The sequence below is a fragment of the Sphaeramia orbicularis genome, chromosome 3 (genome assembly GCF_902148855.1).
Source record: "Sphaeramia orbicularis chromosome 3, fSphaOr1.1, whole genome shotgun sequence".
Lineage (NCBI taxonomy): Eukaryota > Metazoa > Chordata > Actinopteri > Kurtiformes > Apogonidae > Sphaeramia > Sphaeramia orbicularis.
The window spans coordinates 46,977,263-47,003,823 of record NC_043959.1 but is presented as its reverse complement, the minus strand read 5'-3'; the positions used below and the strand labels follow the sequence as shown (position 1 = coordinate 47,003,823).

General features: G+C 39.5%; 3 protein-coding genes across 6 annotated transcripts; 2 read left to right on the top strand and 1 right to left on the bottom strand.

Annotated features, from left to right (window-relative positions):
* Window positions 1-1,889: 1,889 nt before the first annotated feature.
* On the bottom strand, window positions 1,890-10,019 carry LOC115417057 (transcriptional repressor CTCF-like). 4 transcript variants are annotated; one of them, XM_030131003.1, is made up of 13 exons: window positions 9,857-10,019; window positions 8,030-8,314; window positions 7,729-7,911; window positions 7,276-7,621; window positions 6,587-6,757; window positions 6,336-6,469; window positions 6,126-6,246; window positions 5,885-6,034; window positions 5,575-5,735; window positions 5,305-5,487; window positions 5,080-5,218; window positions 4,591-4,728; window positions 1,890-3,238 (listed from the first exon to the last, which is right to left on the bottom strand). In XM_030131003.1, exons 2-13 carry the CDS (start codon window positions 8,285-8,287, stop codon window positions 2,997-2,999), a joined length of 2,226 nt encoding a protein of 741 aa, XP_029986863.1. In that variant the 5' UTR covers window positions 8,288-8,314; window positions 9,857-10,019; the 3' UTR covers window positions 1,890-2,996. The 4 variants fall into 4 exon arrangements, with proteins under 4 accessions (XP_029986863.1, XP_029986865.1, XP_029986866.1 ...); XM_030131005.1 differs by having other exon boundaries at window positions 8,030-8,308; XM_030131006.1 differs by having other exon boundaries at window positions 9,889-10,002.
* Window positions 10,020-10,083: 64 nt separating this feature from the next.
* On the top strand, window positions 10,084-17,331 carry LOC115417056 (flocculation protein FLO11-like). The gene is made up of 9 exons (XM_030131001.1): window positions 10,084-10,138; window positions 11,844-12,120; window positions 13,074-13,177; window positions 13,297-13,756; window positions 13,846-13,938; window positions 14,018-14,054; window positions 14,252-14,317; window positions 14,407-15,762; window positions 16,698-17,331. Exons 2-9 carry the CDS (start codon window positions 12,022-12,024, stop codon window positions 16,976-16,978), a joined length of 2,496 nt encoding a protein of 831 aa, XP_029986861.1. The 5' UTR covers window positions 10,084-10,138; window positions 11,844-12,021; the 3' UTR covers window positions 16,979-17,331.
* A 2,948-nt stretch (window positions 17,332-20,279) lies between these two features.
* nudt21 (nudix hydrolase 21) lies at window positions 20,280-26,126 on the top strand. Its single transcript, XM_030130887.1, has 7 exons — window positions 20,280-20,562; window positions 22,814-23,014; window positions 23,097-23,160; window positions 23,234-23,323; window positions 23,436-23,511; window positions 23,601-23,715; window positions 25,774-26,126. Exons 1-7 carry the CDS (start codon window positions 20,441-20,443, stop codon window positions 25,793-25,795), a joined length of 690 nt encoding a protein of 229 aa, XP_029986747.1. The 5' UTR covers window positions 20,280-20,440; the 3' UTR covers window positions 25,796-26,126.
* The last annotated feature ends 435 nt before the right edge of the window (window positions 26,127-26,561 follow it).

Here is a 26,561-nt window from a genome sequence, read left to right as displayed (position 1 = left end):
AAAAAACAGGCATGATGTTTCCGAAAGGGAGGAAGGAGAAGAAGTACCGGCGTCTCCCTCCCTCAGCGGTGGCTCGGGGAACGAGAGGGTCGGATTCGAAGGGTCATTACCGAATCCGCTCCGGTGCAGACCCGCGGAGGGTCCAGGTTTACCAACCGGGAGGTGATGAGGGGGCGGCGGGCGCTTCTCTTCCAGATTTCCGACAAAACAGGACGCAGCACCTGGTTAAACCGACCACACACTAAGAGATTTATGAAATAAGTGCCGTGTGTTGTAGACCATTACTATTTTAATGTTAGTGTTTGGAGAGGCATCAGGTTAGTGCCATGTTATTAGTAATAGAAGTAATTATTTCCATAGACTGAAGAAACCGTTGTGTTTATACTAGAGGGCCCGAAGTTCACTTTTCTACTGACATTGTGATGACTAGGAGTTCCCAGAGCTCACAAACCACAAACACTCACACTTTCTGTTGTCATGATGTTAAATTCAACTGTGCTTTTTGGTATCCACAAAACAAACCTTTAAGCTCCTGACACTTTGTTTCACTGAATGAGACTAGAACCAAGCTCCCCCAAAACAAAAAAATCCTCCTCATTGATACTGTTACTACTATCATCTGAAACCAGTAAACCAGGCTGCATAAAGGGGAATGGGCTCATTGTCTGAAGGCTCAATACACAACTAACACATAAACAGTCCCTTCATTTTTCACTACTGAAACTCAGTCACTGCCCCCAGAAAAGTAAAAATAACCACACTGAGCAGAAAACAGACCAGTTAATGGGTCAACTAAAATGGAATGCTAGTGAGGACATTTTTAATTAGCTTTTACATGCTTTTATCACATGATAAGGGGGCATGTGGTTTGTCACATGCAAAGTTGGTCACTTTTTTCCCTCATTGGGCTGTTTTCTGTTGGTATTAACCAAATCAGAGGATGGAATATTAAACAATCAACAATCACTACACACCAACTGATGAGATCTCTGAATGATGGTATGAGCACCATGACATTACAGCTATTAGAAAAAATAAGCATTGTATTTGTGTGTAAATATGTTAGCAGTCTGTCACAGTTGAGTCTTTTCTAAGATGTGGAGAGGTTGGAGGTATCAGAACTTTGATTTTCTTCGTCATCCATGTGTTTCATAAAACAGTTTGTTAATTCTTCAGCAGGTATATTTTGCATTTTATTTCAAACAATCAGAGAAAAGCCTTTATCATTGGGCTTCATTGTTCATGTAATGTCTGTACAGTTTGATACTTTTGTCATGTAAGTTCTTAGTATAAAGGCATGTATGTAAAAGAAGGATGTCATTCTTCAAATATACTCAACAGAAACATGCATAGAAAGATTTATGGTTAAAATGTAACTTAAATAACTTAATTTCTTCACCGTTTAAGGCCTTGCTGCTGAATAATTTCTCAGTTACAAACACTTAGAATCAAAGTGCTTTTATTGCTAAAAACAATCTATTAAAATCTTAAAACACTGTGGAAACTTTAAAGTCACTGCTTAGACAGTGAAAATGGACTGTTAGAAGCACAGGAAACACCTGGTGTTTAACAGTTATATTTAATATTTGTATTTTAGAGATAATGTCTTAGCAGGTTTTAGTGAGAATTTGATTGATATGGTTTTTACACAAAACTGAGTCAAGTATTAAGTGCTGTCTTAGTGTCTCATTACATGCCTGGAGGAGATCTTTTAAATATGTCAATCTTAATTATAGTCAGGTCATTCATTACAGTGGCACTGAGGTAGAGTCTACATCAAACACAACTTGAAACAAAGCAAACATTTGTACTGCTTCGACAGTCTGCACCAAAACCTCCCACAGCAAAATAAAAATTTAAATTCACTTTTCATGAAAAGGGGTTAAGACTTTAATATCAAGTCCTCCATTTAATAAAATATATTTGCAAGCAAAATACAAGGAGTGTGTTCTGTGTTAGCACATCAGCCAAATTTTGATAGACAATGCTTTATTCATGCCATAATTTTTTACCAAAACTGCCATTTTCCAAACCAGACTGTAGTTTTAAACTTTTGTAATCAAGTACTGCATGAGTTATTACAGTTACAGAAACCTAAAACTACAATCTCTTAAAATCTGTCGTAGTCATAAATCTGCCAGTCATTAAAAAAATCATTCAAGCTGCTACGTTAGCATTGCCATCAGTACAAAAGAAAGCATCAACCCAGAGTGGAATGGCTACACACACACACACACACAAAAAAAGAGAGAAAAAAAAAAAGAGCAGAACATTCTCTTCTTGCATTTAATCAATGACTATGTTTAGTATATATGCATCGTCTAGGGGTGTTACAGTAGCCAAAGAGGAGCCAAAAAGAAGCAGACTAGAAGCTCTTAAAAGCTAGTACAAGCTTAAAATGGATTTACTAACCACAGAAAAAAAAGAAACATTAAACATAGTAAAATATCCAGTTTTAAGTGGCTGTAATGGATGGCAGTTATCCGTCCTCCTGAAAGCTGCCTCTTAGTGTCCATGAAGTCACTTGTACATTTATGTCGATATTTTAACCACTTTGTATTTAGGTCAACTGAAACGTGCCTGATGTGTAATTTTTCCCTTTTTTGTCCAGACTGAGATACATGAAGCTCTTCAGAATGGAATCAAATGGATTCAACGCAGCTGGTCTTTTATACTATAATTTAGATAAAGACTAACCCAATGGAAAGATCTATAAATACCAACTTTGGGGAAAATAACAGAAGATCCAACTATGAGGAGGCTAAATATACTGCACTCAATTGCAGCCACTCTAGACTGAAATGCATTTTTTGGTATGTAAATCCTTATTAAAAATCTTTTGTTTCATTCATCCAAGTCTGTATCAATACATAATTAAAACGCAAATCTTAAATTACAGTGATTTCTGTTTCTGTGCAGGTGTTTGTAATCCTAAATGCCAAGACTTAAATGAAGACATGTAAAAGGGTCCGTGTTGGGGTCTGATCCCACACCCATCACCGGTCCATCATGCTCAGGATCATCTCAGGGGTGAGGTCTCCATTGGGTGGGGCCTCAGACTCCTGTCCCGCCTCCTCTTCAACCTGGGACAACTCCTCCATCTGGATGGTGGTCTTTCCTCCTACCACCACCACCTCCTCTGCATCCTCGTCTTCCTGCTCGGCTCCAACCTCCTCCTTCACAATGATGCTGTCCACCTCTCCAGTAGCCTCATCCTCCACACGGATGATGGCTGCAGCTGTTCAGAGAACGACAGGTGTAAATATACTTAAGACTCAAAAAAAGGACAGATTAGCTCTGTCCACAGATAAATAAATTAGGGCTGCAACGACTGGTCAACTAATAGTCAATGGCAAAATTAGTCAACTAATTTAGTAGTCGACACATCATTAGTGACATCATTGATGCGTACCCCACAGCATGCAACACCATGATAAATGTTTCAGGGGTGCAGGTACCGTGGTTTTTGGGCCACGGTTTCGGTATGTGTTTTGTGCATAAAAAGAACTATTGCTTTTCTCCCAAAATAATGTTTTTATTTTGCTTGACAGCAAAAACTGAATTTCACAGTAGGAATTATATCACTGTACTGAATAAAATACCACTTTCTGTAGTGAACATATCATATTGCTTGTGTTTCCTTGTGAGTATGGGACACGTTTCAAATGTTTGCAGACAGTGACATTTCTGTTAACCACTTTCACTCCCTCATCATTGTACTTAACAGGGGATTCATATTTTTTGAGGCATTTCACTTCGGGGTGGGGTTACGTCCTGCGTCACTGATGTGTTTGATGCGGGTTCTTGTGTCAGCGAGGTGTTATAATCTGGTTAACCCCCAACATGTAGAATGTAACCCTGCCCCAGGCAAAATACGTACAACATAACCCCATCCTCGGGCGAAATGCCCCAAAAAATAAGAGTGCAGCAAAACTGAAATAATCCCACACTGGAGGTTTGAATGAAGCCTGTGCATCTTCAAACTTCTGTCTCTCAACTTCACTAGAGCTTGCCATTTCCGCGTATCTCTCTCAATGAGCTACAACTGGTTCCAGTGAGAGGAGGGAGTGGGTGGAGGCACAACAGTGATTGGACATTAACTTGCAGAGGTGGGCTTTCGCCTGCCTGGACAGGCACACGCACTCCGTGGTCTGTAAAGCAGTATATAAAGCGCCAACGCAAAATCAAAAACCTGTGGGCCATAAGGGCAGATTGTCCTGTGCAGTGTGGACCGGGTTAGGAGGCGGAGCCAGTGAGCCGGTGTGTGCGAGAGAGGTGAGAGCAGGAAAAGAGAGCAAATGAGTGAAACAGAGCCAGCAATTAAGTTTCCCATTCATTTTTTTCCTGTTATTCCAGTGTAGTTACGACCAACAGTAACCAATACTGTTCTTCCAATAAAGTGACCAGTGGAATAAACCCTTGTCTATCCTTCTGACATACAGCTGGATGCTTCAGTATTTTATTGCTGCAATGAAAATAAATAAGAGCCACTGTTTTTGTTTTTTTTTGCAGTTCAAAATCTTACTAGTTTACTATTAAGATGGTCATTAGTTGCAGCCCTAGAATAAATAAACAAATGAGTGAACTTACTGTCTGGCTTGTTCTTTGGAGGTCGGCCACGTTTCCTGACAACTGGTGGGTCTACGGGGGCCGGGATAGGAAGAACTGCTGGGGCCTGTTCCATCTCCATCTCAGCTAGAAGCTCATCCTCCTCTGCCTCATCATCCTCTATGAAGAGGTAAGACATACAGTGTGATTAGATACAAGACTTAATCAAGGTGGTTATCACAACACTAATTCAATTACTCAATTCCAAGCAGTTGATTAAAATTGCCAAATTGCTGTGGTCTGACATCTGACCTTTATTATGAATCATTATCAGACAATGGGATAATTACATGCAATAATATAGCAATATTATGCCAAACATTTCAAACAGAGGGCTAAATTAAATGATTCCTCTAATATAACTAAACTTATAATTCATCTAGCCTGTACATGTTGCAATCCTTGTGAGATGGACAGTTTTCTACACAATATACAAAAGATTTTAACATACACAAGCTTTGCGACCAATACCTGTGTCGTCATCATCATCATCATCTCTCCTGGACTGCATCTTCCTCTTCCTTCCACGGCGGCCCTTCTTAGGAGTTCCATTTTCTTCACCAACTGTGGTTTCACCTGTGCAGTTCTCAGCATGACGCAGCATGGTGTTCTGTAAACCACAAAGAGGACAACTCATGGAAATACTTTAAGAACACACAGTGCTCAAATATTGCTCAAGCCTAATTTCAGTCTTACCCTGCGGGTGAATGTCTTGCTGCACTTGTTGCAGACAAAGGCAGTGGGGACGAAGTTGGGATCATGGTAGCGCTTGAAGTGCATGTCCAGAAGCTGCTTCTGCCGAAATGTTTTGTCACACTGGCTGCAGGCGAATGGCTTCTCACCTGTGTGTGTGCGCTTGTGCATGATCATGTGACGTTCCTATGGGGTGATCAGTAAATATAAGTTACTTGACGCAAAAATAAATTCATTAAATTGCACAGTTAAGTCATATTCCACATGACACACCTGTCTGCAACAATAGTCACACTGGTCACACTTGAAACGTTTCTCATTTTTGTGAGACTTCTGGTGTTGGATGAGAGCGTATCGTTCATGAAAAACAGCATCGCAGTAACGACACACCTTTCCCGTTTCAATAAAGGAGTGCTGCTTCCGTAGATGCACACCTGAAACACGGGACATGAAAATCAGCCACAACAGCTCCAGTAACTGAGAAGCTTGATGTAATGGTTAGATCCCTTTACCTTCTGACCAATCAGATTTTCTGGCAGAAATGGGGAAAGAAAAAAGGAGATAAGTAGGCATCATGGCTTACCAAGGTCACTCTTGCGAGCAATAACAGTGTCACAGTGTGGGCAGTGAAACTTGGCCACGTTCTCCGTGTGTTTCTGCAGAATATGCATCTTCATGGTGCCACTCTGTGTGAAGCGAGCATGGCAGATGTAGCACTCGTATGGCTTCTCACCTGCAACACAGAGGAGAGAGGTCAAGTCAGAGACAGGTCCCTTCCAACCAAACAAGTCTGAAATCTTGTTTTAAGTGTGCCAGTGTCTTACCCGAGTGTGTTCTCATGTGTCTCTTCAGCTTGTATGTGTCTCTGCTGGCATAACTGCAGAGACTGCACTGGAAGGGTCGCTCCCCAGTATGAGAGCGGATGTGTCGTTTCAGTTTACTCACCTAAAACCAGAACAGAAGACTTGTAAGATTACACCATTTTACAAGAACTATTGTAGAGAACACAAATTACAGACTTGGTGAGCACTTACCTCCACACTGCAATAGTCACACATAGAGCATTTGAAGGGTTTCTCGTGTGTATGTTTGTAGCGGCGATGACGCACTAGCTCACCACTGGTCACAAAAGCCATATCGCAGTCAGTGCATTTATGTGGCCGTGTGCCTAAAAATTTGAAAGAAATACAAAAAGTTTTCTGTCTGCATCATTTCAGTAGCATAATACTCCAAAAAGAGTCAGTATGTAGGGTCATTTGTTTTGTTTTTATCTTTTTTTAAATACCCGTATGTGTGTTGAGATGGTTTCTCAGCAATGTGACAGTTCTAAATGCTCTTCCACACAAGTGACATTTGTGTGGCCTCTCATCTGTGTGGCTCTTCATATGCCGGTCCAGGTTGGAGCGACGTGGGCAGGTGTAGCTACACAGCTCGCACTGAAACGTCTTTTTCACTCCTAGAGAAAAAAAAAAAAAAAAAAAAGAGTGGTTTGCAGAAAGCATCCCAAACCAGTAAGGTTCAACTGTCATGTCAGAGTTCATACACTTGATACATTTCCATGTCTTATCCATGGTTGTAGATCCTCTGGAGAATCCAAATACAAATCCATATCAAAATTTACCCTAATATGCTTGCTAAACTTAATGAAAAGTGATTTAGATACAATAGCTAAACAGCAGTATTGCCTCTTTCATATGCAAAGTATTAAACATTTGACAGCTAGAGGTTATGGTTATTCAAGCTATGCCTTATTAAAATTACCATTCTCCCGACATTCCAAAGTTAAACCCTGTCAAATACAAGCTGCAACTCATGTTTGACATTAACCCCCAGTGTAATGTTCAGGTGCATCGCTTAATGGTATGCTTTCCTTAATTTTAAAATTTCTGTGGAGTTATACTTTATCATCGTACAAATCCCATTAGATTCACAGGATGCAATAGATTTTTCACTGTTCAAGGAGTACAGTCTCACCCTTTTTCTTGATTTTGGTGGGTTTGGGTGGTTTCATGTTACCCACAACTTTCTCCGCATTCACCTCTGACAACAGCCCCTCCTGCTGCTCCTCTTCAAAGTCATATACAGAAACATCCATGTCACGATCCCCTTCCGCATAACGCAGACGGCTCTTCTTTCCTTTCTTTGTTTTACGGACTGTGGTAATGGGCTGGTAGTCTGGGTCTTCTTGCTCAGGCTCAGGAATATCCTCTCCTACTTCTGTTTCTTCCTCTGCCACAACCCCTTGAAGATCCTCATGAGCTGCCTGGAGCTCCTCTTGCTCTACAGTCTCCACTTCTCCATTGGCACCCACTTTTACCACCTAAAAAAGGAACACACACACCACTTCCTCTTAATAAAAAGATTTCAAAACAAGAAAATGAATCAACCAATAAAAATGGACATATCTCCATAACAGTGGTTTCTCACCTGGAAACCCTCGGGTAAGGGAAGTGTGTGACAGATAACAGGTTCAGCATCTTTGTTAGCTGCTGATGTGTCAACATAGGTGGCTTGGAGTCCCTCCACAGTTCCTGCTGTAACTGGCACTTGCACGAGCTGAAGTTGCCCAAGACCTAATGCAGCACCTGCCTGTTCCTCCATATTGACAACCTAAGTATGAATAGACAGAACAAGAAAACTTTTCAGCATGATCAAGTGATGGAACCATCCAAGAACATGGCCAAATACTCATCATTTAACATCACCTTATTTGGAACTATTCATCTACCTGGAGGGTGATGATCTGACCCTCATCTCCGCTGGTAACCGTCACTGTGCCACCTCCCTCCAACACCTCAGTCTTCATTTGCAGCAGGGTTGGATCTAGAGCATCCATCACCATCATTTCCATGTTACCAGCCACCTCTCCTTGTGTAGTTACTGCTGTTCCCTGCATCAAGGCTTCTCCACTTTCTGGTAGACCCTTTCCTTCAGGGGCTAAGATGGCAGCCTGAGCAGTATCCATGGAAACAACCTCGCCCTCCATGGGACTGGGCCAATCAACACTCTGTAATTTGATAAAGTAGACAAAATATAGTTAAGAAGTGAAAAAAGTGTTCTAAGTCCCCAAAATATGGAAACATTTCAGTGCATGTAGTTTTAGTGCCATTCATATGTTTACCTTCTCAAAGTCAAAACTGAAATATGGACACTAACAAAACAAATGTGGAAAAACAGACCATTTCAAAACTTCTACATCCCTTGTGTTAAATGGGTACACAGTTGCTGTCATCACAGCAAGTCACCCCTAGTGGTGTTGTTGAGTCACAGTTTTTTTGTTTAGTTGAATGTAGTTGTGATTTTAGTGTCTGTTGTAACTTGTGCAACACTTATATTCTAGGATTTAAACTGATTTTTTATATGCAAGATGAACAATTTAAGTTTTCAAACTAAGCAAACCATTTGCACTGTTACAGTAGATGAATACAAACACTTTCTTAAAATGTTCATTATTACCAAGGCATAGCAATACACCTGTCTAATACATGAGAGTTTAGGTGATATTCACCGCCAACATTTTACCTAAGTGGATAAAAAAAAATATGAACAAAATATAGAATTTCTCACATATTCAGGGATTTGCTGTAATGCAAAAAAGGACATAAGAGCTTTAAGAGGACAGGCACTGTTACTTTTGATACCTTCCACAATGATTTTACATATACTCGTGTTCTGAGCTGCAAGTACACCTGGCATTGATAGGGAAATTACTGAAACTGGGAAACGCTTGCTGTATTGGTTTATATTGCACTTCTCCTACAGCAAAGCATTAGTAAACCCCACTGCATGGCTAGTGATCTGACCAAGATAAACGGGACATCCCAGCTTGCCTTGAACACGAGCATCAACTCTCCCTGTAAAACATATAAAGCCAAAGCACATTACTTGACAGGACAACAGCTCCAGACCATCACAATATGCTGTAAGGAAGCGGATCATATTTGTTTGTAATGTCTCTGAGTGGTCCAGGAGTGGGGGTAAACTTTTTAAATCTATAATTTGCGCCTTTCCTCACTGACCCCTTTAGATAAAACACCAACGGTGTAACTGCTACGCTTGTTTGCCAATATTACGATCAGCCGATTAATTTACCATTGGGTCGAACTCAGAAGTTTGCCTTCACGGGAAACATCTGTATCTTCAGCTCAAGTAACTATTTTAATCTTAAGATACTAGAAAATCTATAAATAAAACTAAAAACAACCACTCGTGTTAGTTCGTTAACTCGAGAGGCGCGAGTACGTCTGAAAACAGGAAACAAAGGGCACTATAAGATGGACGACAGGCCTGAACAAAGTTAAAACCCAAATAATCATAAATACAGCCATCCCTATTTAAGTATACCACAATATCAGCCAAAAAGCAAGAAAACGCTGAACCGAGACGGGAGTAGCAGTTTATAGACTGATTTAGTGAATTTTGGATAACGATAGAGGGAGACAAACACCCCCCGCCAGCCGCCTGGCCGGTAAGCACTACCGTGACACCTAGAGGCCGACGACAGATCCTACAAAAACGTTTCCGTGTTTGGGGGCAAAATAGCCAGTTCGCTTACTGTACACCGCTTCTTTTCCTCGTTGTATTCACTTGGAAGTCGAGCACCCCAGGATGATCCCCTCAGTCCCGCTGCGGACGTCCGTATGCGTTATGCGCCTGCCTAATAATTTTCTCCCGCTTTAGAAGAGTGGGCCTAACACAAAATGGCGGCCCATTAGCGCCACTGGGCATGCGCGCATACAGCTCCCGAAGGAATAAAGAGGCGTGACCTTGTCGTGGCTCCAGCTGATGGGCGCCAGTTTTGAAATCGCACGTGGGCGTGGCGTGTAAGAAGGCGTTGGTGAGTATAATACACATACAAAGGTGGCAGAACCGGATTACGACGACACTTTGAGATTATTTTCGCAATTTCCTCAACACAATTTTCTGACTTCCAGATACAGTCAGACCACCACAGTGGCATGAGGTTATAAGAGTAATTAATGATAACAAATCTCAAATCATCCACAAGAGGGCAGTATGATAGTTTTAGGTGTAGGATGGGTACACACTTCTATCTCTTTTATGTATGCGTGACGCGCGCGCGCACGCACACACACACACACACACACACACACACACACACACACACACACTCTTACAAAGTCGTGATTGTAGGCTATGGTTCAGGGGCATTGTGGTAGGGTGATTGAAATAATAACTGTGTGACTTGTATTGGTGTTTAGGGTTTCTAACAAGTATTTTTAGGATTAAAAGTAACCCAAACTCGCTAAAAATGATTGAAAAAAATAATTTCACTAGATAGCCCTTTTAATGTCTAAACAGATACACACAAAACTGAAATTGTAGCATCATGTTCCATTGTCATTAGTTCTAAACTAAAAAAAACCAAATAAATCTGGTTTCTCCCCTTCACACCGCTCTCCTCAGTGTCATTCATCCCTCTAAATCTCGCTTCATGCCTCTGGTCAAGATTTCCTCCCTCTGGTTTAAATAAATAAATAACTGAATTAGCAGACACATTTTGAAACTAGCACCATCTAAAATGTTTCCTGTCTCCACATCATATATATAGGCTCAAATATTATTTTTATTGGCTACATTAGTATAACCAAGTGTGAAAAAATTTAATACAACTGCGATCCAGTACTTTATTTTCTCCCTACTTCCTGATCACTATAAATTTATGTTACCTCTGCAGAGTAGCAACAACATAACTGGTGACATATTACTTCACATGGAAAAACTTGCATGGGGCTATTGAAGAGAACAAGTTATTTCTGGGTTGTTTGGTTGAACTCGCAACTATGTGGTTTGAATGGAAATAATCATCTGCAGGGAAAAATGGTAAATACTTCTTTAAAAGTTGGCAAGACTGCAGGTTTGATCTGAAAGTCAGACTTTTACAGTAAATCATTGTAATAAGTGTTTGGGTATTTTGTAATTTACTTTTAAGTGTTTACAAATTATAGGTGGGAAGTTGTAGTAATCATAAAATTTATGTCTAAAGGTATCAAGCTGGACATAATGTTGGCTGTTTTATCTAAAATATGCAAACCAGGCAGCATAATTCCCACTAAACCTGCTACACCTGCCCTCATGGACAGGAGGCTGATACATCAGTGTTTTTAGGTGTGTCTCTGTGCCTAAATTTGTGGCTTCTGAGCAGTACTTGCTAACTGTTTTCTCACATAATATTCAGAAAGCTTCCTATGGTAGAGTGACATCAGAGTAATTTCTCTATTTAAAGTGTCTTTATTTGTTCACTTTTCCAGTGAGAGAAGAAACTATTGGGTCAGCCTGTCACTTACAAGCTTTCAGAGCATCTTTTCCGCATATAAAATAAATTATTAATTTGTTACATAACCAACAGAACATTTTGCTCATTTTAGATATATCCATTACTCTGTGTTCACACCGTACAAGCACTAGACACAGGCTAGTTTGGAGGAATGAAACAAATGCTAATGTGGTCACGTTAATCCTCTCTCCCTGTCTTTTCTTATTTTATCAATATCTTTTTTCTCATGGCTTTTTTCTTGGAGGGGAGGGGGCAGAGAAAGGCGAGGTTCTGTTGTCAGATCTGTCAGTCTAGCCAGCCTGGCCCCTCCCACCTCAGTGAAGGCATTACATACTGCTGGTGCTCGTGCTCTTAGCAACCGTGCCTCAGCAACAGAGCCAAGGCAACAGAGCTCCACGGCAACAGCGTGCCGTGTCTCCCCAATGGAGCTGCCATTGGGCGGACCAGCGCTCAGGCACTACACCCAGAGCAGACCAAGACCTCACCGACAAAAACTGAATTATCGTCCCACCAGACCACAGGTACAGTGAAAGAGGATAAGAAAGGGTTTTTTTTTTTTTAATGGAGTGTGAGGGAAAGGTGGTGGTGTGTAAAGAGAAAGGGGAAGGGAGGGAGAGAGGAGAATGTAATAGGGTACAGAGGGGAGAGGCAGGGGGAAGGGAAGGATGGAGGGGGAGAGCTGGAAAAGATGCCTGGTCCCTGTTTGAATGAGGCAGTCCCATTGTACCGGTCACCGGCTGTTTGAGGAAACCCACAGTGGGAATTTTTTTTTCTGTGTAAGAGCATGATGACTGTGTACGAGCTCGTGTGGTACTCTGGACTGAATGTCTTTTCTTGCTGACACTGAAAAAAATCAAGTGGTGCTTAATTTTCATTGGATTCTGAATGAAGATGTAGCCTGTGTATGTGTGTGTGTGTCTCCATTTTCCACTGATCATGTTGTCACAGAGCTATTAGGATGGAGACATAGTCACTCCCTCGGAGCCAGTGGCCACTGAGACAAAATTCAAGCAATTCCCCTGACAGGATATCATGTAACGGTGACTTCTGCTAAATTTGTGTTTTGCAGTCAACCTCTTGGCTTTTATTGCTACTTGTGGGCACAGATGTTAATATGATCAGGATGATGCAACTCTGTATAACTGCAATTTTGATATCCCATTACCTACACTGGCAAAATGAGTTATCTTTGAGCTCTCATTCCTCATGTAAAACCCAGTGACGCCCCCCCTATTGTACGTTACTGAGCAACTGACTCCCAGGAGGCTGGTTTGTAGCATGGAAGTGGATGAGAAATTCGAACCAAAATATACCTATAGAGGCAGAAGAACTGCTAGTGCCAGAGTGTGTGGGTTTGTTAGAGGTGAGGGTTGTGTAATGTAAAGTTACATATGATTCAAGTTGCTCTTTATCATCACTTGGGTACAAAATGAGTGTTAAGTGTTTGTTTTCTGTGCATGTCTATGGTAATTAGGAGACAATAATTGAGAGTGAAAATGAAGTCCTTGAACTCATTGGACGAGTAGATGAAGGAGTTGAAGAGTTCTTTACTAAGAGAGTACTTCCTACTGATACACTGTGAGTATCAACAGCTGCAAGTTATTTAAGTTTACACAAAAAGCCTCTTGTTTACTGTGTTTTACAACCAAACGAACATACACTATGTTGTCTCTAAGAAATTGTGATTCCTCTTATAGGAAAAAACAAGATGAAGAAACCATTACAGTGCATGAAGTGGCTCCTGCCAGCTCTGTACCTTGTCCACCCCCAACAAAAACACTCAGGAGGAAGCTTGGAGATTTCTTTACTCTTAAAAAGAGACGTGGAGTGAAATCAGAGACAAGCCATGAGGGTCGGCCCAAAAAGGCGTCCATCGCTGATCTCATTCGCCCTCTCAGGGAGGTCACCAGAGCTGAAAAAGATAAGGATAAGGACAGAGTGAGAGAACATGACAAGGAAAATGAAAAAGAGAAAGGCAAAGAGCATCTTGCTGCTGTCACCGGGGAGCCAGCTGTTCAGGAGACACCTGTTTCTGGTGCTCCACCGCTGAGGAGTGAAGCGGTGCCTCCCCGTCGTGCTCTCCGAGAGGGGAAGTCCCAGTCTCTCATTTTACTGTCTGGATCAGCGGCAGCGGGGGCAACTAATGCCAGAAACAAGGTGAGTGCTTAAAGTTGTGTATGCTTCCAGATCAATACAGTGGCCCAATTGATTAGGGTTAAAAATAGTTCTGTTCTTGCTGATTTCAGAAACAATTTGATGGCCAAAATAGCTTTGAACAGAAGCTTCATCTCATGCTTCAACGTATTGGAGTTTCCAAACCCCAGCCAGGAGAGACGCAGGTGTGTATTACTGAACTGAAATATAATTATAGTTGCTGAATTAAATGAAAATGATGTAAATACCTGTTTTATCTTGTAGAATCAGGAGGGAGAGATGAAAAAGGCAGAATCCGAAGGTATGTCCTATTATCTATTTGATTTCTAATGTATTTAAATCCTTCTTTGCTCCAGCTTAGTGATACTGAGTAAAATTGTTCTGGAAGGTGTGGGATTTCTCTCAGTATTAATCCATTTCAAGATTTAACAGTCTATGGGGAAATAACAGACTAATTAGTTCTGTTAAAATAAGATGTAAATGATCTTTGTGCCTCAGGTACTATCATTGACAGTAAACCTGAGCCACCTCCAACAAAACCTCGAACAATGTCAGCCTCATCAGGTAAAACTCACACATATACACAAAAATACTCATTCATCCTCACAAGTGGTGATATCCTAAACAATTTGCACATTAATTCTTTTCTTCAGACACAAGGCATCAAATTCGGCCAAGTGTATCAGCACACGAGTCAGCTGGGAAACCTCCTTTGCTTCCAAAGCCAGTTATCAAGCCAGGTCCACCCCCCCCAACATCTGGTCGAAACACCCCAGAGAACGAGCTAGCACAAATTCAGGAAGGGGAGACAGACACGCCTACTAAAGCTGCAGCTCCACCCACTCCGGCTCCTGCTCTCAGTGCTGCTGACACTCCTACTGTACCGACAATCTCAGACTCAGTCCCTGATTCATCTAATATTACAGTTTCCCCTTCAAATACTGTAACTCCCTCTGACACAGATATATGCACTGACTCTGTTAACCCCACCACAGAGGATACAACACCCACGAATGTTACAGAGCTTGACAGCAAAGCCAGTCCTACTACCATGGAAGTACCTGCCCCTACCTTACAAACAGCACTTATAAACACTGCTACACCCACAGAGCCCCCTGCCCCTGTCTCAGTCATTTCCACTTCCTCTGAGTCCATTACTCCAAGCTCTTCTGTCACTTCCACCTCAACAATAATAACAACGCCTTCCATTACCACTTTGGAAACAGTTTCTGCTCAGAGCAATGAAAGCGTGGTTTCCACAACATCAACAGATCTGTCAACTAAATTGACTTTGCCAGAGCCAAATAGTACTTTCTCAGCTGATAATACTCCTACAGTTGGTACTGATGCAGCTATTTCTGTCATCACCACTGTGGATACAACTTCTTCAGTCTCCACCAGCACATCAACTATGCCAGCAGGCTCCCCAAACACTGCTAATGTCACTACAGCAGTTAGTGATGAATCTACTTTGGTTGCTGTTACCTCTAGCAACTCTGATGCTTCACTTTCACCAGTCACTACAACTACATCCCAGCCTCTTAACTTAACAGACACCTTGAGTACCACTTCAGTTACAGTTTCACCTGACACCCTTGCAACCAGGCCCTCCACCCTTCCTCCCACCAGTTCCACCTCTTCCACAACCACAAGCCCAATATCCACCACCACCATCTCTACTTCCACCCCTATCCCTACCCCTGCCTTGATCCCCTCCACTGACTCCAGTTCAACACCACCCACTAACACCCCCTCCACCACCACGATTTCACCCACTGCAGCTGCAATGACTAGTCCCCAACTCACGACTGACTCAGACCCACCTAAAGATGTAAGCACTGCCCTCTCGCCGGCTCTCTCTGGTCTCTGTGCTCCTGAAAACTCAAGTGCTACTTCTCAACATCTGACAAGTCTGACACCCTCCAATGATAGTTCAGGCCAAGATAATGGGTTGCAGATGTCTCCCGAGGAAAGATCCAGTCTGCCGGTGGCTGAAGTTAAGACCCCTGGTAAGTTTTAGGCCAAGTCCACAGATATTACATGCAGATATTCAGCCTCACTGTGGAAAAAAGTTTAGCCACACGATTTTCATTTTACAAAATATCTCTATATACATGAGAACCTAAAAATGACAACACTTAAACAAACAATGTTGTGCCAGTAGCCATCAATAATAGAACCATAATGGGTTTTTAAGCGCTAACATAAAAACAGTCATTTGTAGCAGCAAAAAGCCAATTGTCAATTAAAGATACTGGGAAAAAAATACTGAATATCTAAAGTCATAAATACCAAACTGAAAAAATATCTGGATCACTGAACATCAGACTAATTGTCAAAACTAACAATTAATTCTATGTGCAATTTTTAAGTTATTAGTTTCTGTCAAAGTCAGAAATTGCAGTTTAGAAATGTAACATTAGCCATCAGTCAAGATCTGCTGACGCCGGTAGTTTGTAAAATGTGCTGTGCCCAAAATAATAGTTTTGCCTCTTATCACAATATGTCAAATAATATTTAGAAGATGCTTAGTGAGGTGATTTAGCTGGTAGCAAAATGAAAACTGCAAACGACAAGTGATGCAGTACAGGAATGGAAAGTTAAAGTGTGAATTTGTAATCTTTAGTGTCAACCAGTTTTAGAGAACCCAATATATATCTGCTATTTTGCTTGTTTTTGTGTATGTTACATCATTGTTTCCTAAACTCTCCGTTGCCCAACAAATGTGCACCTTTGAATATGTTTTAAATAATCTCAGTTTGACAAGTAATGCTGTTTCTGGGTGGATGAGAGGCACAAACATTTTATAAAATATGTGTATTAGTATGGAAGAGACCTTAGGTTCTGCTTCTGTAATGTATGTTTCTACTGTTGTGTTTATTTGTTTCTACATTCACATAGCGCTATATTGATTTTGGGTGTTTTGTCATCTCTCTTTCTACAGCTGATGAGGCACTCGAGATAGTCCAGAAGAGCAGGCAAACCGAGGTGGTTGAAAGCAAATCAATTATCGATACTGAAAAGGAGAATGAGATAAAAAATGAGAAACCAACCCCAGTCAGCAGTGAAGCTATAAGTAAAGAATCGCAGGAAAAACCTGAAGAAGAACTGAAGACAACAGAAGTGGGAGTGGCAGAAGCTGCATCTGGAAAAGTGGCCGATCAGTGCAGCAATCAGGGCGTGATTCAGAAAGAAGAAGAAACAAAATCTGTGGATGACAAGTAATTCAGACAACGACAAATTACAAAATATGGGACCAACTACTGTGATGGAGGCAGGAGAGTCCACAGTAAAGGGTAGAGGGGGGAAGATCCATGGCACTTCCTACAGGGACCACCATCTTACAGCAGCACACCACAGCGGGTGGGCCACTGGACCAAAGAACTGAGATCCCCTTGGTGTGATGTAATCGATAAATCCAGCAGTGTCTTTGTCCTTTTTTAACTTTTGTTTGAAATTTGCATTGCACGTATGATTATGTACCATAAGACATTTACTGTGGTAAAATACACCATGTTTACAATAGATGGATAAGAGACATAGATATGACTATTAAATGGAATATTGAATGGACTGAATCATTCCCTCAGCTTCTTTGATACGTTATTTCTGCCTTTTTTTTTTTAACTCAAGGTTCACTGAATGTCTTCTTCTGGTGCATTTAACTGCTCTTCGTGGTCCTCCTTACTTTGCCCGGTTGTCATGGAGATAGCTCATGTGTTATCACATGAGCCAGGTATGAGGAAGACTGAGAAAAACTATAGGATGTTGGTGCAAGCTCTAGAAAGAACAAGGTAGTGAACAAGTGTTTCATTTATCACATTTTACAATTTCATGAGATAATCTTTAAGATGAAATTAATGTTTGAATATTTTCTGATTATTATATCATAATATGAGATAATGTGTTTTTGTAATGAACCATAATTAAGCCTTTTTTTTTTTTAAATGGAGGCTAAAAAAAAAAACAAAAAGAAAAGACAAAATTAGGTGTCTCCTACAAACCGGTTTTCAAATGGTTCTAAAAGGTTTCTCTTGGAAATGGTGGGATGGTGTGTATTAATATCAGCTATATGATGATCATGTTGAGATCAGTTTTTGATTAGCTACCAGTGGTAGAAAATTAAAACTATATATTTTCATATTATTTTTAAAGTCTAGTAGAAGTAACAGCCATGGTAATAGATCACATAAGATCACATCAAATCAGCCATAGAAACCACTTTAGATTATGAAGATTACATAATGTTTTTTCATTAGTTATCCCCTCTATAAAATTACATCTTTAAAACATTGTTTAAAGTAGGATATTTACGGCTTTTCATTCACGATTGCTTGATTTCTTGCTCACTGTTGCCCATAAAGTTAGAATAACAAATCAACAAAATATGTAACATATCCAGTTGACGTTATAGGAAAAATACATACATTACAGTTGTAAAATCTTAAAACAGAAATGCAGGTTCAACGGATTTTAGGCCCCATGACAAAAAATACCACTTCGGGCCCCACCACTTCAACACAACAAACCATTCAAACCCTAAAAATATGACACTGTGCAGGCATGAAACAATATTCAGCTTACAATAGATTTTATGATTTCATGCAAGACTGATGAGACAGATTCAAGATGCCATCTCTAAGCCATCTTTTATCTATATTTTTAATGATAACAGTATTAGATTTTATTTTATGCTCTAAATACGAATAAAATGTAATTTGACTTCTTGGATGGAAGAAAATTTTAGTTTTTCTGCCTCTGCATTGCTGCTAGTGTCGCTGTCCTTCAATTTTCCCTCCACTTCCACACTTCTCCCCGGCCTTACAGTGTCACCTATACATGGTTCCGGCTAAAACTAAAAGGGACTAAAACTGTGCAGCATTCACTGAGAAATATAGGTTGTTTTTGTATACCTATGGCTCATTATGTAGAGGATGATAATAATATTTTATTATAAAATGAATAGTGTAGAATAATACATTTCCTCCTGCAATTAGACACATTTTGACATAAAAAACCCTCACCTCCTCCTTCAGATATAACTGTCAGAAGTGGGAGAGTTAAGCCTGAGCCAGACACCTAATGTTTATTAATACCTTTTGAAGCAAACATGCTTTCACGGTGATGGATTAATAATTTTAGTAAAATACTGACTAATATTCAACTGTTTTTTTTCTGGCCCCTGTCAGTCTTGGGCCCTTAGAATCATCATTGCTTTTCTTCCTCTTTCAAGGCTACAACTTAACCTTCCTCTTCTGTTAGGGTCGGCACTGACCCGTTTTAGGTTTTAAATGCATAAATGAACCACATAACATTTGTGTATTGCATCAAGGCTTTTTGACTTTGTCAGGAACCTCTATTACAACAAAATAATACAAAAAACTTTTTTTTTTCACTAAATTATGAAATGCTCTGGTTGAAACTATGACTTTTGTGTTGTTAGGATCGGTTTCAACCCAGTAATAAAACTAAAATTATAAAACAAGAATTAGAGCCAAAACTGAAATCCTAAGTGCACTGTCAGCCAACACACTGACAGCCAGCTCCTCTCCCAATCATGTGAGCTTTTGGGGATTCTCATTTTGCCTGGTTATCCAATATACCGGCACAAAAATTAAACAAGTGAAGATGGGCATGTCCAGACATGTGAGGTCAATTCAGTTTAGAGTTGGTGACTTGCAAAGTGCACATCGAGGGGTATACTGACTAAAAAAGGCACAGAGGCTCACACCAAAAACATTCAAACCAATATTTTCATGGCTAAGGAAGCCTTACAAAGGTAACCAAGAGATGAGAAACAAATTGGATGATAGATAATTGTTTTTAGTGGATTTTACAGCTGATTTAAGACATGAGTCAAAACCGACCTGTTAATATAAGAGATGGTAACAGAAAGCTAACACAAGAGAAAGGTTAATTAACAAAATGTACATCATGGTTTAATACATGGATATCAAACTCATTTTAGTTCAGTGGCTATATAAATTTAACTTTGAACAGGCCGGACTAGTAAAACAATAACACAATAAGTTATAAATAATAACAACTCCATATGTTCTTATTTGTTTTGGTGAAAAAAGTAAAATTACAATATGAAAATATTTACATTTACAAAGTATCCTCACATCAAAAAGTGAATAACCTGAACCTCCATGAATGAACAGAAATTTCTGAAGAAAAATAAGGGCAGCTTTAACAGAATTATGCCTCAGCTTATCATTTACAGATCACAGTGGCTCTACAAAGGCACAAACCATTTAGTAACAGGCATCTGTAACAGGAAAGATATAACATTTAACTTGGCTCAGTGATACCCTTGGCACTTGATGTCATCTGTGTCATTTTTGCACTTTGTACATTCATCCTGTGGGCCGCATTGAACCCTTTGGATGGCCGGTTTTGGTTCGCGGGCCGCATGTTTGACACCCTTGATTTAGTACAACTGCATTTTGTTGGTTTCATTGTATGGAGCTTGTTGTTCTTCACCAGACCCATAGGTGGCGCCACCGGATGTAATGCTTAGAAAACCTTACCGGAAGTTGAGGGCCGAGGAAACCGTCGGCGGAGAAATTATTGTGGACTATCTGCAGAAGTGTTGAGAATTAGCCTCGTTGCTTTGATAATCCATCGACATACAAACCAGCTCCCGGCTGAAGCTCGTCTGCAGACGGTTTAACTCGGTTCGTGATGTCGGTTGTTCCTCCCAGTCGCTCGTCCACCGGCTGGCCGCGCGGTGGTGCCGTTCAGTTCGGGAACAAATACATCAGTGGGCCCGCGAAGCCGCTCACACTGGAGAGGACCATCAACCTGTGAGTTTATTGTGTCTCTGAAGGAGACCAGGCTCAAACAGCTGCTGCTCACTTTTACTTTGATGTTACAATACTAGAGCAGCAACGATAACAAAGATGAACGGACCGTAAAACCAAACTAGCTTCAGCTGAGTACTCCTGTGTTCAGCCATTTGTAATGTTTGTACCAGCCAGTGAGGTCCTCGAGATCACGACCAAATCACACCGAATATTTACAATTTACATCACACACAGCATATCTGTCAACGATAGGGGAATGTTTTATGCATGAAAATACCATGCTTCCATCTTTTTTTGGAGTAATATATATTCTGATGTGGAATGGGAAAAGGTATGGTTATTACCAAGGAAGTTTTTTTATTTCGAATAAAGTGAGAGAGGTATCTTTAAAACTGTTACATAGGTGTTATCCAACTAATTCAACTCTGATTAAGTATAAGGTCAGTGTCGACCCTTTTTGCTCATTTTGTCAGAATTCGGATGAAACATTAACTCATTTGTTTTGGGAATGTGCCTTTTGTCATATTTTTTGGTGTGATATCAATCTTTTTTAAATAGAAAGCTGGATATTTCTTTTAACTTCAAAATTGAAGATATTTTATTTGGTTTCTTTATTACTGATTTGCCTGTTCGGAAATTGTTTATTCTTAATCTCATTTCTTTATTAGCTAAATTTCATATACATACAAGCAAATTTGCCAATCAGAAACCCAGCTTTGTGGTCTTTAAATTTTATTTGAAATCCTATCTAGACACACTTAACTTTTGCACTAACCCTAAAGCTGTGAAGACTAAAGCCTTATGTGAAGAATTTAAGTTGTAATTTTTTCCCCCCTCTTTTTGTTTATTCCTTTACTTTTATTTTATCTAATTTACTTACCTATTTATTTAATTGTATTTAATTTCTTCCTGCCTCACTTCGAGCATTATGTTTTTTTCTCCATGCCATGTTCTGGTATATGTGTATACAGTATTTTGTAAATTTACAAAATACTTTATTTATAAAGTATGAGAAAAAAAAAATACCATGCTTTCGTTTCCTATTAGCCTAAAGGCAGACAATACTGCGTGTAGTTGATATTAAGCAGGTAACTGTTCGTTTCAATAACAAAACTTGAGTAAATTGGATTTATTGATTGTGTTAAAACAGATGGACTGCTAATATTCATCTTTATTTAACCAGGTAAGAATAAACAGAATGAGATTAGATTAAAATCCCCTTTTCAAAGATTATTTAGTTAGAAAAACATGAATATAAACTGTTGACATTATGAATACAGCTTTAACACCCAACAATGGACAATATATTCAGTATAATTTGCATCAAGATCAAGGATGTAAACTGGTGCAAGTCATAAAGCAGTATACTTACACTTAATATATTAGAGACCATGTACAATTTTAAACATAAATGTTGCCATTTGACATACATCATCATACATCTGCAGTCCCCAATGTATTTGTTTAAGGTTAGGAGCTATCACATTTCACAGTCAATTACTGTCTCAAATTGTTTTCCACCTTATTTTAGGGAGAAGGGGCACTGTAGTTACAAGATGTATTGGGTAATAATTTTTTTTAATGCTTTCTTTTTATTGCTTCTTTTTTAAGAACCTGTAGCAGATATGGACATACAGAAGGAAGACAAAATAAATCAAATACAAACCTCAAAAGAAAAAGAACATAGTGGATTGTCATGTTTCTACAGTATGCTCCAGTGTTATCAATAAGATTGTCCTCATCCTGTCGTTGCATAAACATACCATTTCTCCCACTTTTCTCGACGTTCTTGGGTAATTGTTTTTTCTTTTTTAATCTAAATCAACCTTCCTGTATTATGGAAACTAACTGTGAATCCTCTTACAGAAGGACGAATGGGTTTAATGTCATGTGTCGTGTTTAATGTCTGTCACATTCAGATCAGTAGCTGTAATTATTTTTAGTTTGTGCATTTGTTAAAAAAGAAATTATCGGAAATTCTCACAGCCTATATAATATAAAACAGAACATATCTTTACAATGACATTGATTTAAAAAAATTCCTTGATAAATGACATGATTGAATGATTGCTTATGGCTATGAATACATTTTGCTTTATTGTATTGTACCTATATTGAAATGCTTTGATATGCCACATTGCACTCCACCACAACTTATAGAAGTTGATTATAATATCATATCATTAATTCCCAATCATCTTTGACTTTCAGTAATTGAAAAAAAAAAATTAAATCTGTCTTCCTTTTCCAGATACCCTCTTACCAACTACACATTCGGCACCAAAGAGCCTCTGTATGAGAAGGACAGCTCGGTGGCAGCCCGGTTCCAGCGGATGCGAGAGGAGTTTGATAAAATGGGGATGAGGAGGACAGTGGAGGGAGTTCTCATTGTCCATGAACACAGACTGCCTCATGTCTTACTCCTGCAGCTGGGAACCACTTTCTTCAAACTGTGAGTTTTTCCTGTTCATTTTAGAAACAGTTACAGGTGTATTATTTTGGTAATCCTCTGATGTCGTGTTTCTCTCCTGCAGGCCTGGTGGGGAGCTGAGTCCAGGAGAGGATGAGGTGGAGGGTCTTAAACGCTTGATGACAGAGGTAACGCCCATCGTAAGTGTAGTAGTTTGGTGTTGCTGCGTAGCTTTGTTATTGATTTTTGTTTGGATGTTAGATTCTAGGAAGGCAGGATGGGGTCAAGCAGGACTGGGTGATCGACGACTGCATTGGCAACTGGTGGCGCCCCAACTTTGAGCCTCCACAGGTTTGTAGCTAATGATGGTTCTCTTTGTTTTTCTCTTCACCGTGAATCTGTATGAACTTACCAGAGTAATATCATGGGCTTTAAACTGACCTTATTTAGCTTTGTCTTCCAGTACCCATATATTCCAGCGCACATCACCAAACCTAAGGAGCATAAGAAGCTTTTTCTCGTTCAGTTGCAAGAAAAAGGTGAGTACATTAACACTTAAAGCTCTGGAATAGCTGAATTCTGTTCTATCTGGTTTTGAAATATGCAATTTTTGTTTTTGTTTCTGCAGCGCTGTTTGCTGTCCCCAAGAACTATAAACTGGTGGCAGCACCATTGTTTGAATTATATGACAATGCCCCTGGATATGGACCAATCATTTCCAGTCTACCGCAGCTATTGAGCAGGTATTGTTTGTGTTTTTAATTGGCTGAAAAAGGGAGAAGAGGTTGTTAGAGGTATTACACCACAACTTGTTGTTTAAGCCATCTTAAGGCTGTGGGTCTTGGTGTGCTGCTGTGTGTAGAATTTGCGTTGTACTCTGTCCTCCATCTGGATCTCCAGATTATTCATAGACATAGTTATAGTTGGTCTAAACCTTCTGCCTCTGTCTCCTTTACAAACGTGTGCATCGCTTTCCTTAGTTTGGGTATATAACTAGGTTATTAATACTATAAGAACCATTTGTGGAGATGCATCCTCTCCATCCTCCATCTTGGACCAATTACTGAGTTATGTTATTTGAGTATCTCTGTTCTCACAAGCTCATTCAAGTGAATGTCCTGTATAGTACATCCAGGGAGTCTTCTGAGTGTTTCTCTGTCTTCACTGTCTTTTTACTCCTGCTCACAGAAAAATTCTCTATCAGAGGTTAATGCAAAAATGAAGCAGCTTAAGAAATGTATTGGATCAAGGTTTCTGCAAGTCCTTCAAGCAGCGTATGACTTTTATCACAAATTTTTCTTCAAAATTGTAAAACGGTTTGGTATGTAAACAAATAGACTGCTTGTGATGGAGTCATCTTCGAAGTTGTTCACTGAGGGAAGTGATTTAGATGTGTAAGCACGGAAGGACTAATGGATTAGTGATAATTAGGCTATCACTCAGGTAGGTCTGGACGATATGAAAAAAAAAATCATATTACAATATTTTTTTCATGTCAGACGATATCAATATGTATCATCATATAAATCAAATCACTACTGTTGTCAAGCTTAAATTTTCTGTTACTCATAAGTTAATTGTGCAGACATCAGAAGGTTATTTTTGATTTAAATATGATTAATTTTCTGTCAGAGGTTGAACATGACAGATGTGCTGAAGAACGTTATACAACTGTTTCAGATAAATATAAAACTAAACGAAAAGTCTGACCAGCAGGCAGAAGCTTTCAAGTTTTAAAAGAGAACACAAACAAAACGGACCATCTTCACCAAACAATACCGGGGTATATATGTGGGGGTGTGTTCCATAACTTGCGTAAAACAGAAAATGAAACTTTACACGCTTTGAATGTCCGACTCCCGGCTTCTACTTTTCAGAAAGCTGGTCGCCCAAGTTCTCGGTCAAATTTTCTCCCAAGGGAACACTGATTACCTCCGGCTGCAGCCCAAACATTAGCGTGTGTGCTGCAGCTGCTCTTACGCCTGTGCTGTGTGCATCAACCTAACTTTCCGTGGCTCTAGCGTGATTGGTTCAATGCGGCGCTACTTAATTATGATTGGCTGTTCTTACATCTGTCAAAACATGGACGAATTCTTTTGAAATTGTATTGAGCATATCATATTTCTATTGAGGAAAAGTTATTTCTTGATATATATTGTTATCGTTTTATCGCCCAGCCCTATACTCAGGTTTTACAAATTTGAAGAAACATTTGTGATGAAAGTGATACACTGCTTTCAAAAGTGACTTGGGGAGAGGCTTAAAGCAACAGATGAATTTCTTTTTTTTTTTTTTTTTTTTTTTTTTTTAAGCCCTAATTTGTGTGATGCAGAGGATGAACAGGTGATAAATTTCATCCAGATATTTCTGAAATGGAATCCAGGTTCCAAGGGGCTTCAACCCAAACATGATGATGATTACTGTTGGATCCTACAGTGTGAATCTGTCACAATCCCCAAGCACAAGAGCAAATGTCTAAAGCTGAGTTGAGGGATTCTGCTACCAATATGTATTCTTTTTTTTTGGCTTGATGTTCATATCTATCACTATATTTGACCAAGTTAGCACATATTGTCTTCAGAATGTGAATATATGATGAATGCCATTGCTGGAAAAACAGTTTAGACATTAGTGATTCATTTACATGTTCACACAACTCAAAATACTGACATGCAGAATCTGATTTCGGTTTTGTAATCAGCATGTTTGATTTAGTCAAGATCAGATGTTTGTCCTCCAGTACCAACTTGTTTTTATTGTCTGGTATCATGTATATTGATGGTACTCAATTCTTTTTACAGGTTCAACTTCATCTACAACTAATGTGAAGTATGAAATGTGTCTGGCTGTCTCTGTGAGCGCAGTCCTGTCTGAGTGTGTCATGTCAGGAGTCTTGACCATCTGCAGGGGTGTTTATACTGTTGAAAAATAATAATATGTGGGTCTTTCTTTTTTTTTTTTTAACATTCAGTTTTTGTAGTATGTAAGTACAACTTCCATTGTGTTAAGGATCTGATTTTATGCCCTTCACAAGAGGACATTGTTTGATTAAACAAACTACACCATTGAGTTTCCTGTCATTTTAACCTGTACCATCATCTGTTTTCTTTTTAATAAAGCAGTCCTTTAAATGTGTTTTTACAAAATCAAAAAACAACTTGGTGGCTGACTTATTGAGTTTTAAACAATATACATCTCTTTCAGAAGCAACCTTCACTTCAAGAACTGAAATAAACTCTTCAACTCTGTCACAACAAAAGGCAATTAAGTTGATATACTTGGAATGTACCAAATAAGTCTACACATACTTCAGTGGAACGTTCTGTATGATGGCTTTTTTTCTATTTTTTGAGGCTACTGTATTTTCTGAAAGATAGTCAGACCTACAATAATTTCTCTGATCACATTAATCAATATATGAAGATGATATGAAAACCAGTGTATCTATAGAACTGGTGATAAATGCTATTCTTTTAGGATGACTTCTGTGAGAGTGAAATGTTAGGACTCCTCTGTAGAGACATATTAAACAGGTAAAACTGAATATTTGGTTCTGGTGTTCACCCCTTTTAACATTTATAACTTACTT

Bases quoted from the DNA above. Each gene is read 5' to 3' on its own strand.
- LOC115417057 (XM_030131002.1), bottom strand. The intron at 6,470-6,586 runs GTATTTAAAAAA...TCAAATTTTTAG, and splicing joins CCATCTCAACACACATACGG to GCACACGGCCACATAAATGC. The intron at 5,219-5,304 runs GTAAGACTGAAA...TGTGGTTTACAG, and splicing joins GCAAGACATTCACCCGCAGG to AACACCATGCTGCGTCATGC.
- LOC115417056 (XM_030131001.1), top strand. From the start codon at position 12,022: ATGGAGCTGCCATTGGGCGGACCAGCGCTCAGGCACTACACCCAGAGC. The intron at 13,178-13,296 runs GTGAGTATCAAC...TTCCTCTTATAG, and splicing joins GTACTTCCTACTGATACACT to GAAAAAACAAGATGAAGAAA. The intron at 14,055-14,251 runs GTATGTCCTATT...TTTGTGCCTCAG, and splicing joins GAAAAAGGCAGAATCCGAAG to GTACTATCATTGACAGTAAA.
- nudt21 (XM_030130887.1), top strand. From the start codon at position 20,441: ATGTCGGTTGTTCCTCCCAGTCGCTCGTCCACCGGCTGGCCGCGCGGT. The intron at 20,563-22,813 runs GTGAGTTTATTG...TTCCTTTTCCAG, and splicing joins CTGGAGAGGACCATCAACCT to ATACCCTCTTACCAACTACA. The intron at 23,324-23,435 runs GTTTGTAGCTAA...TTTGTCTTCCAG, and splicing joins CCAACTTTGAGCCTCCACAG to TACCCATATATTCCAGCGCA.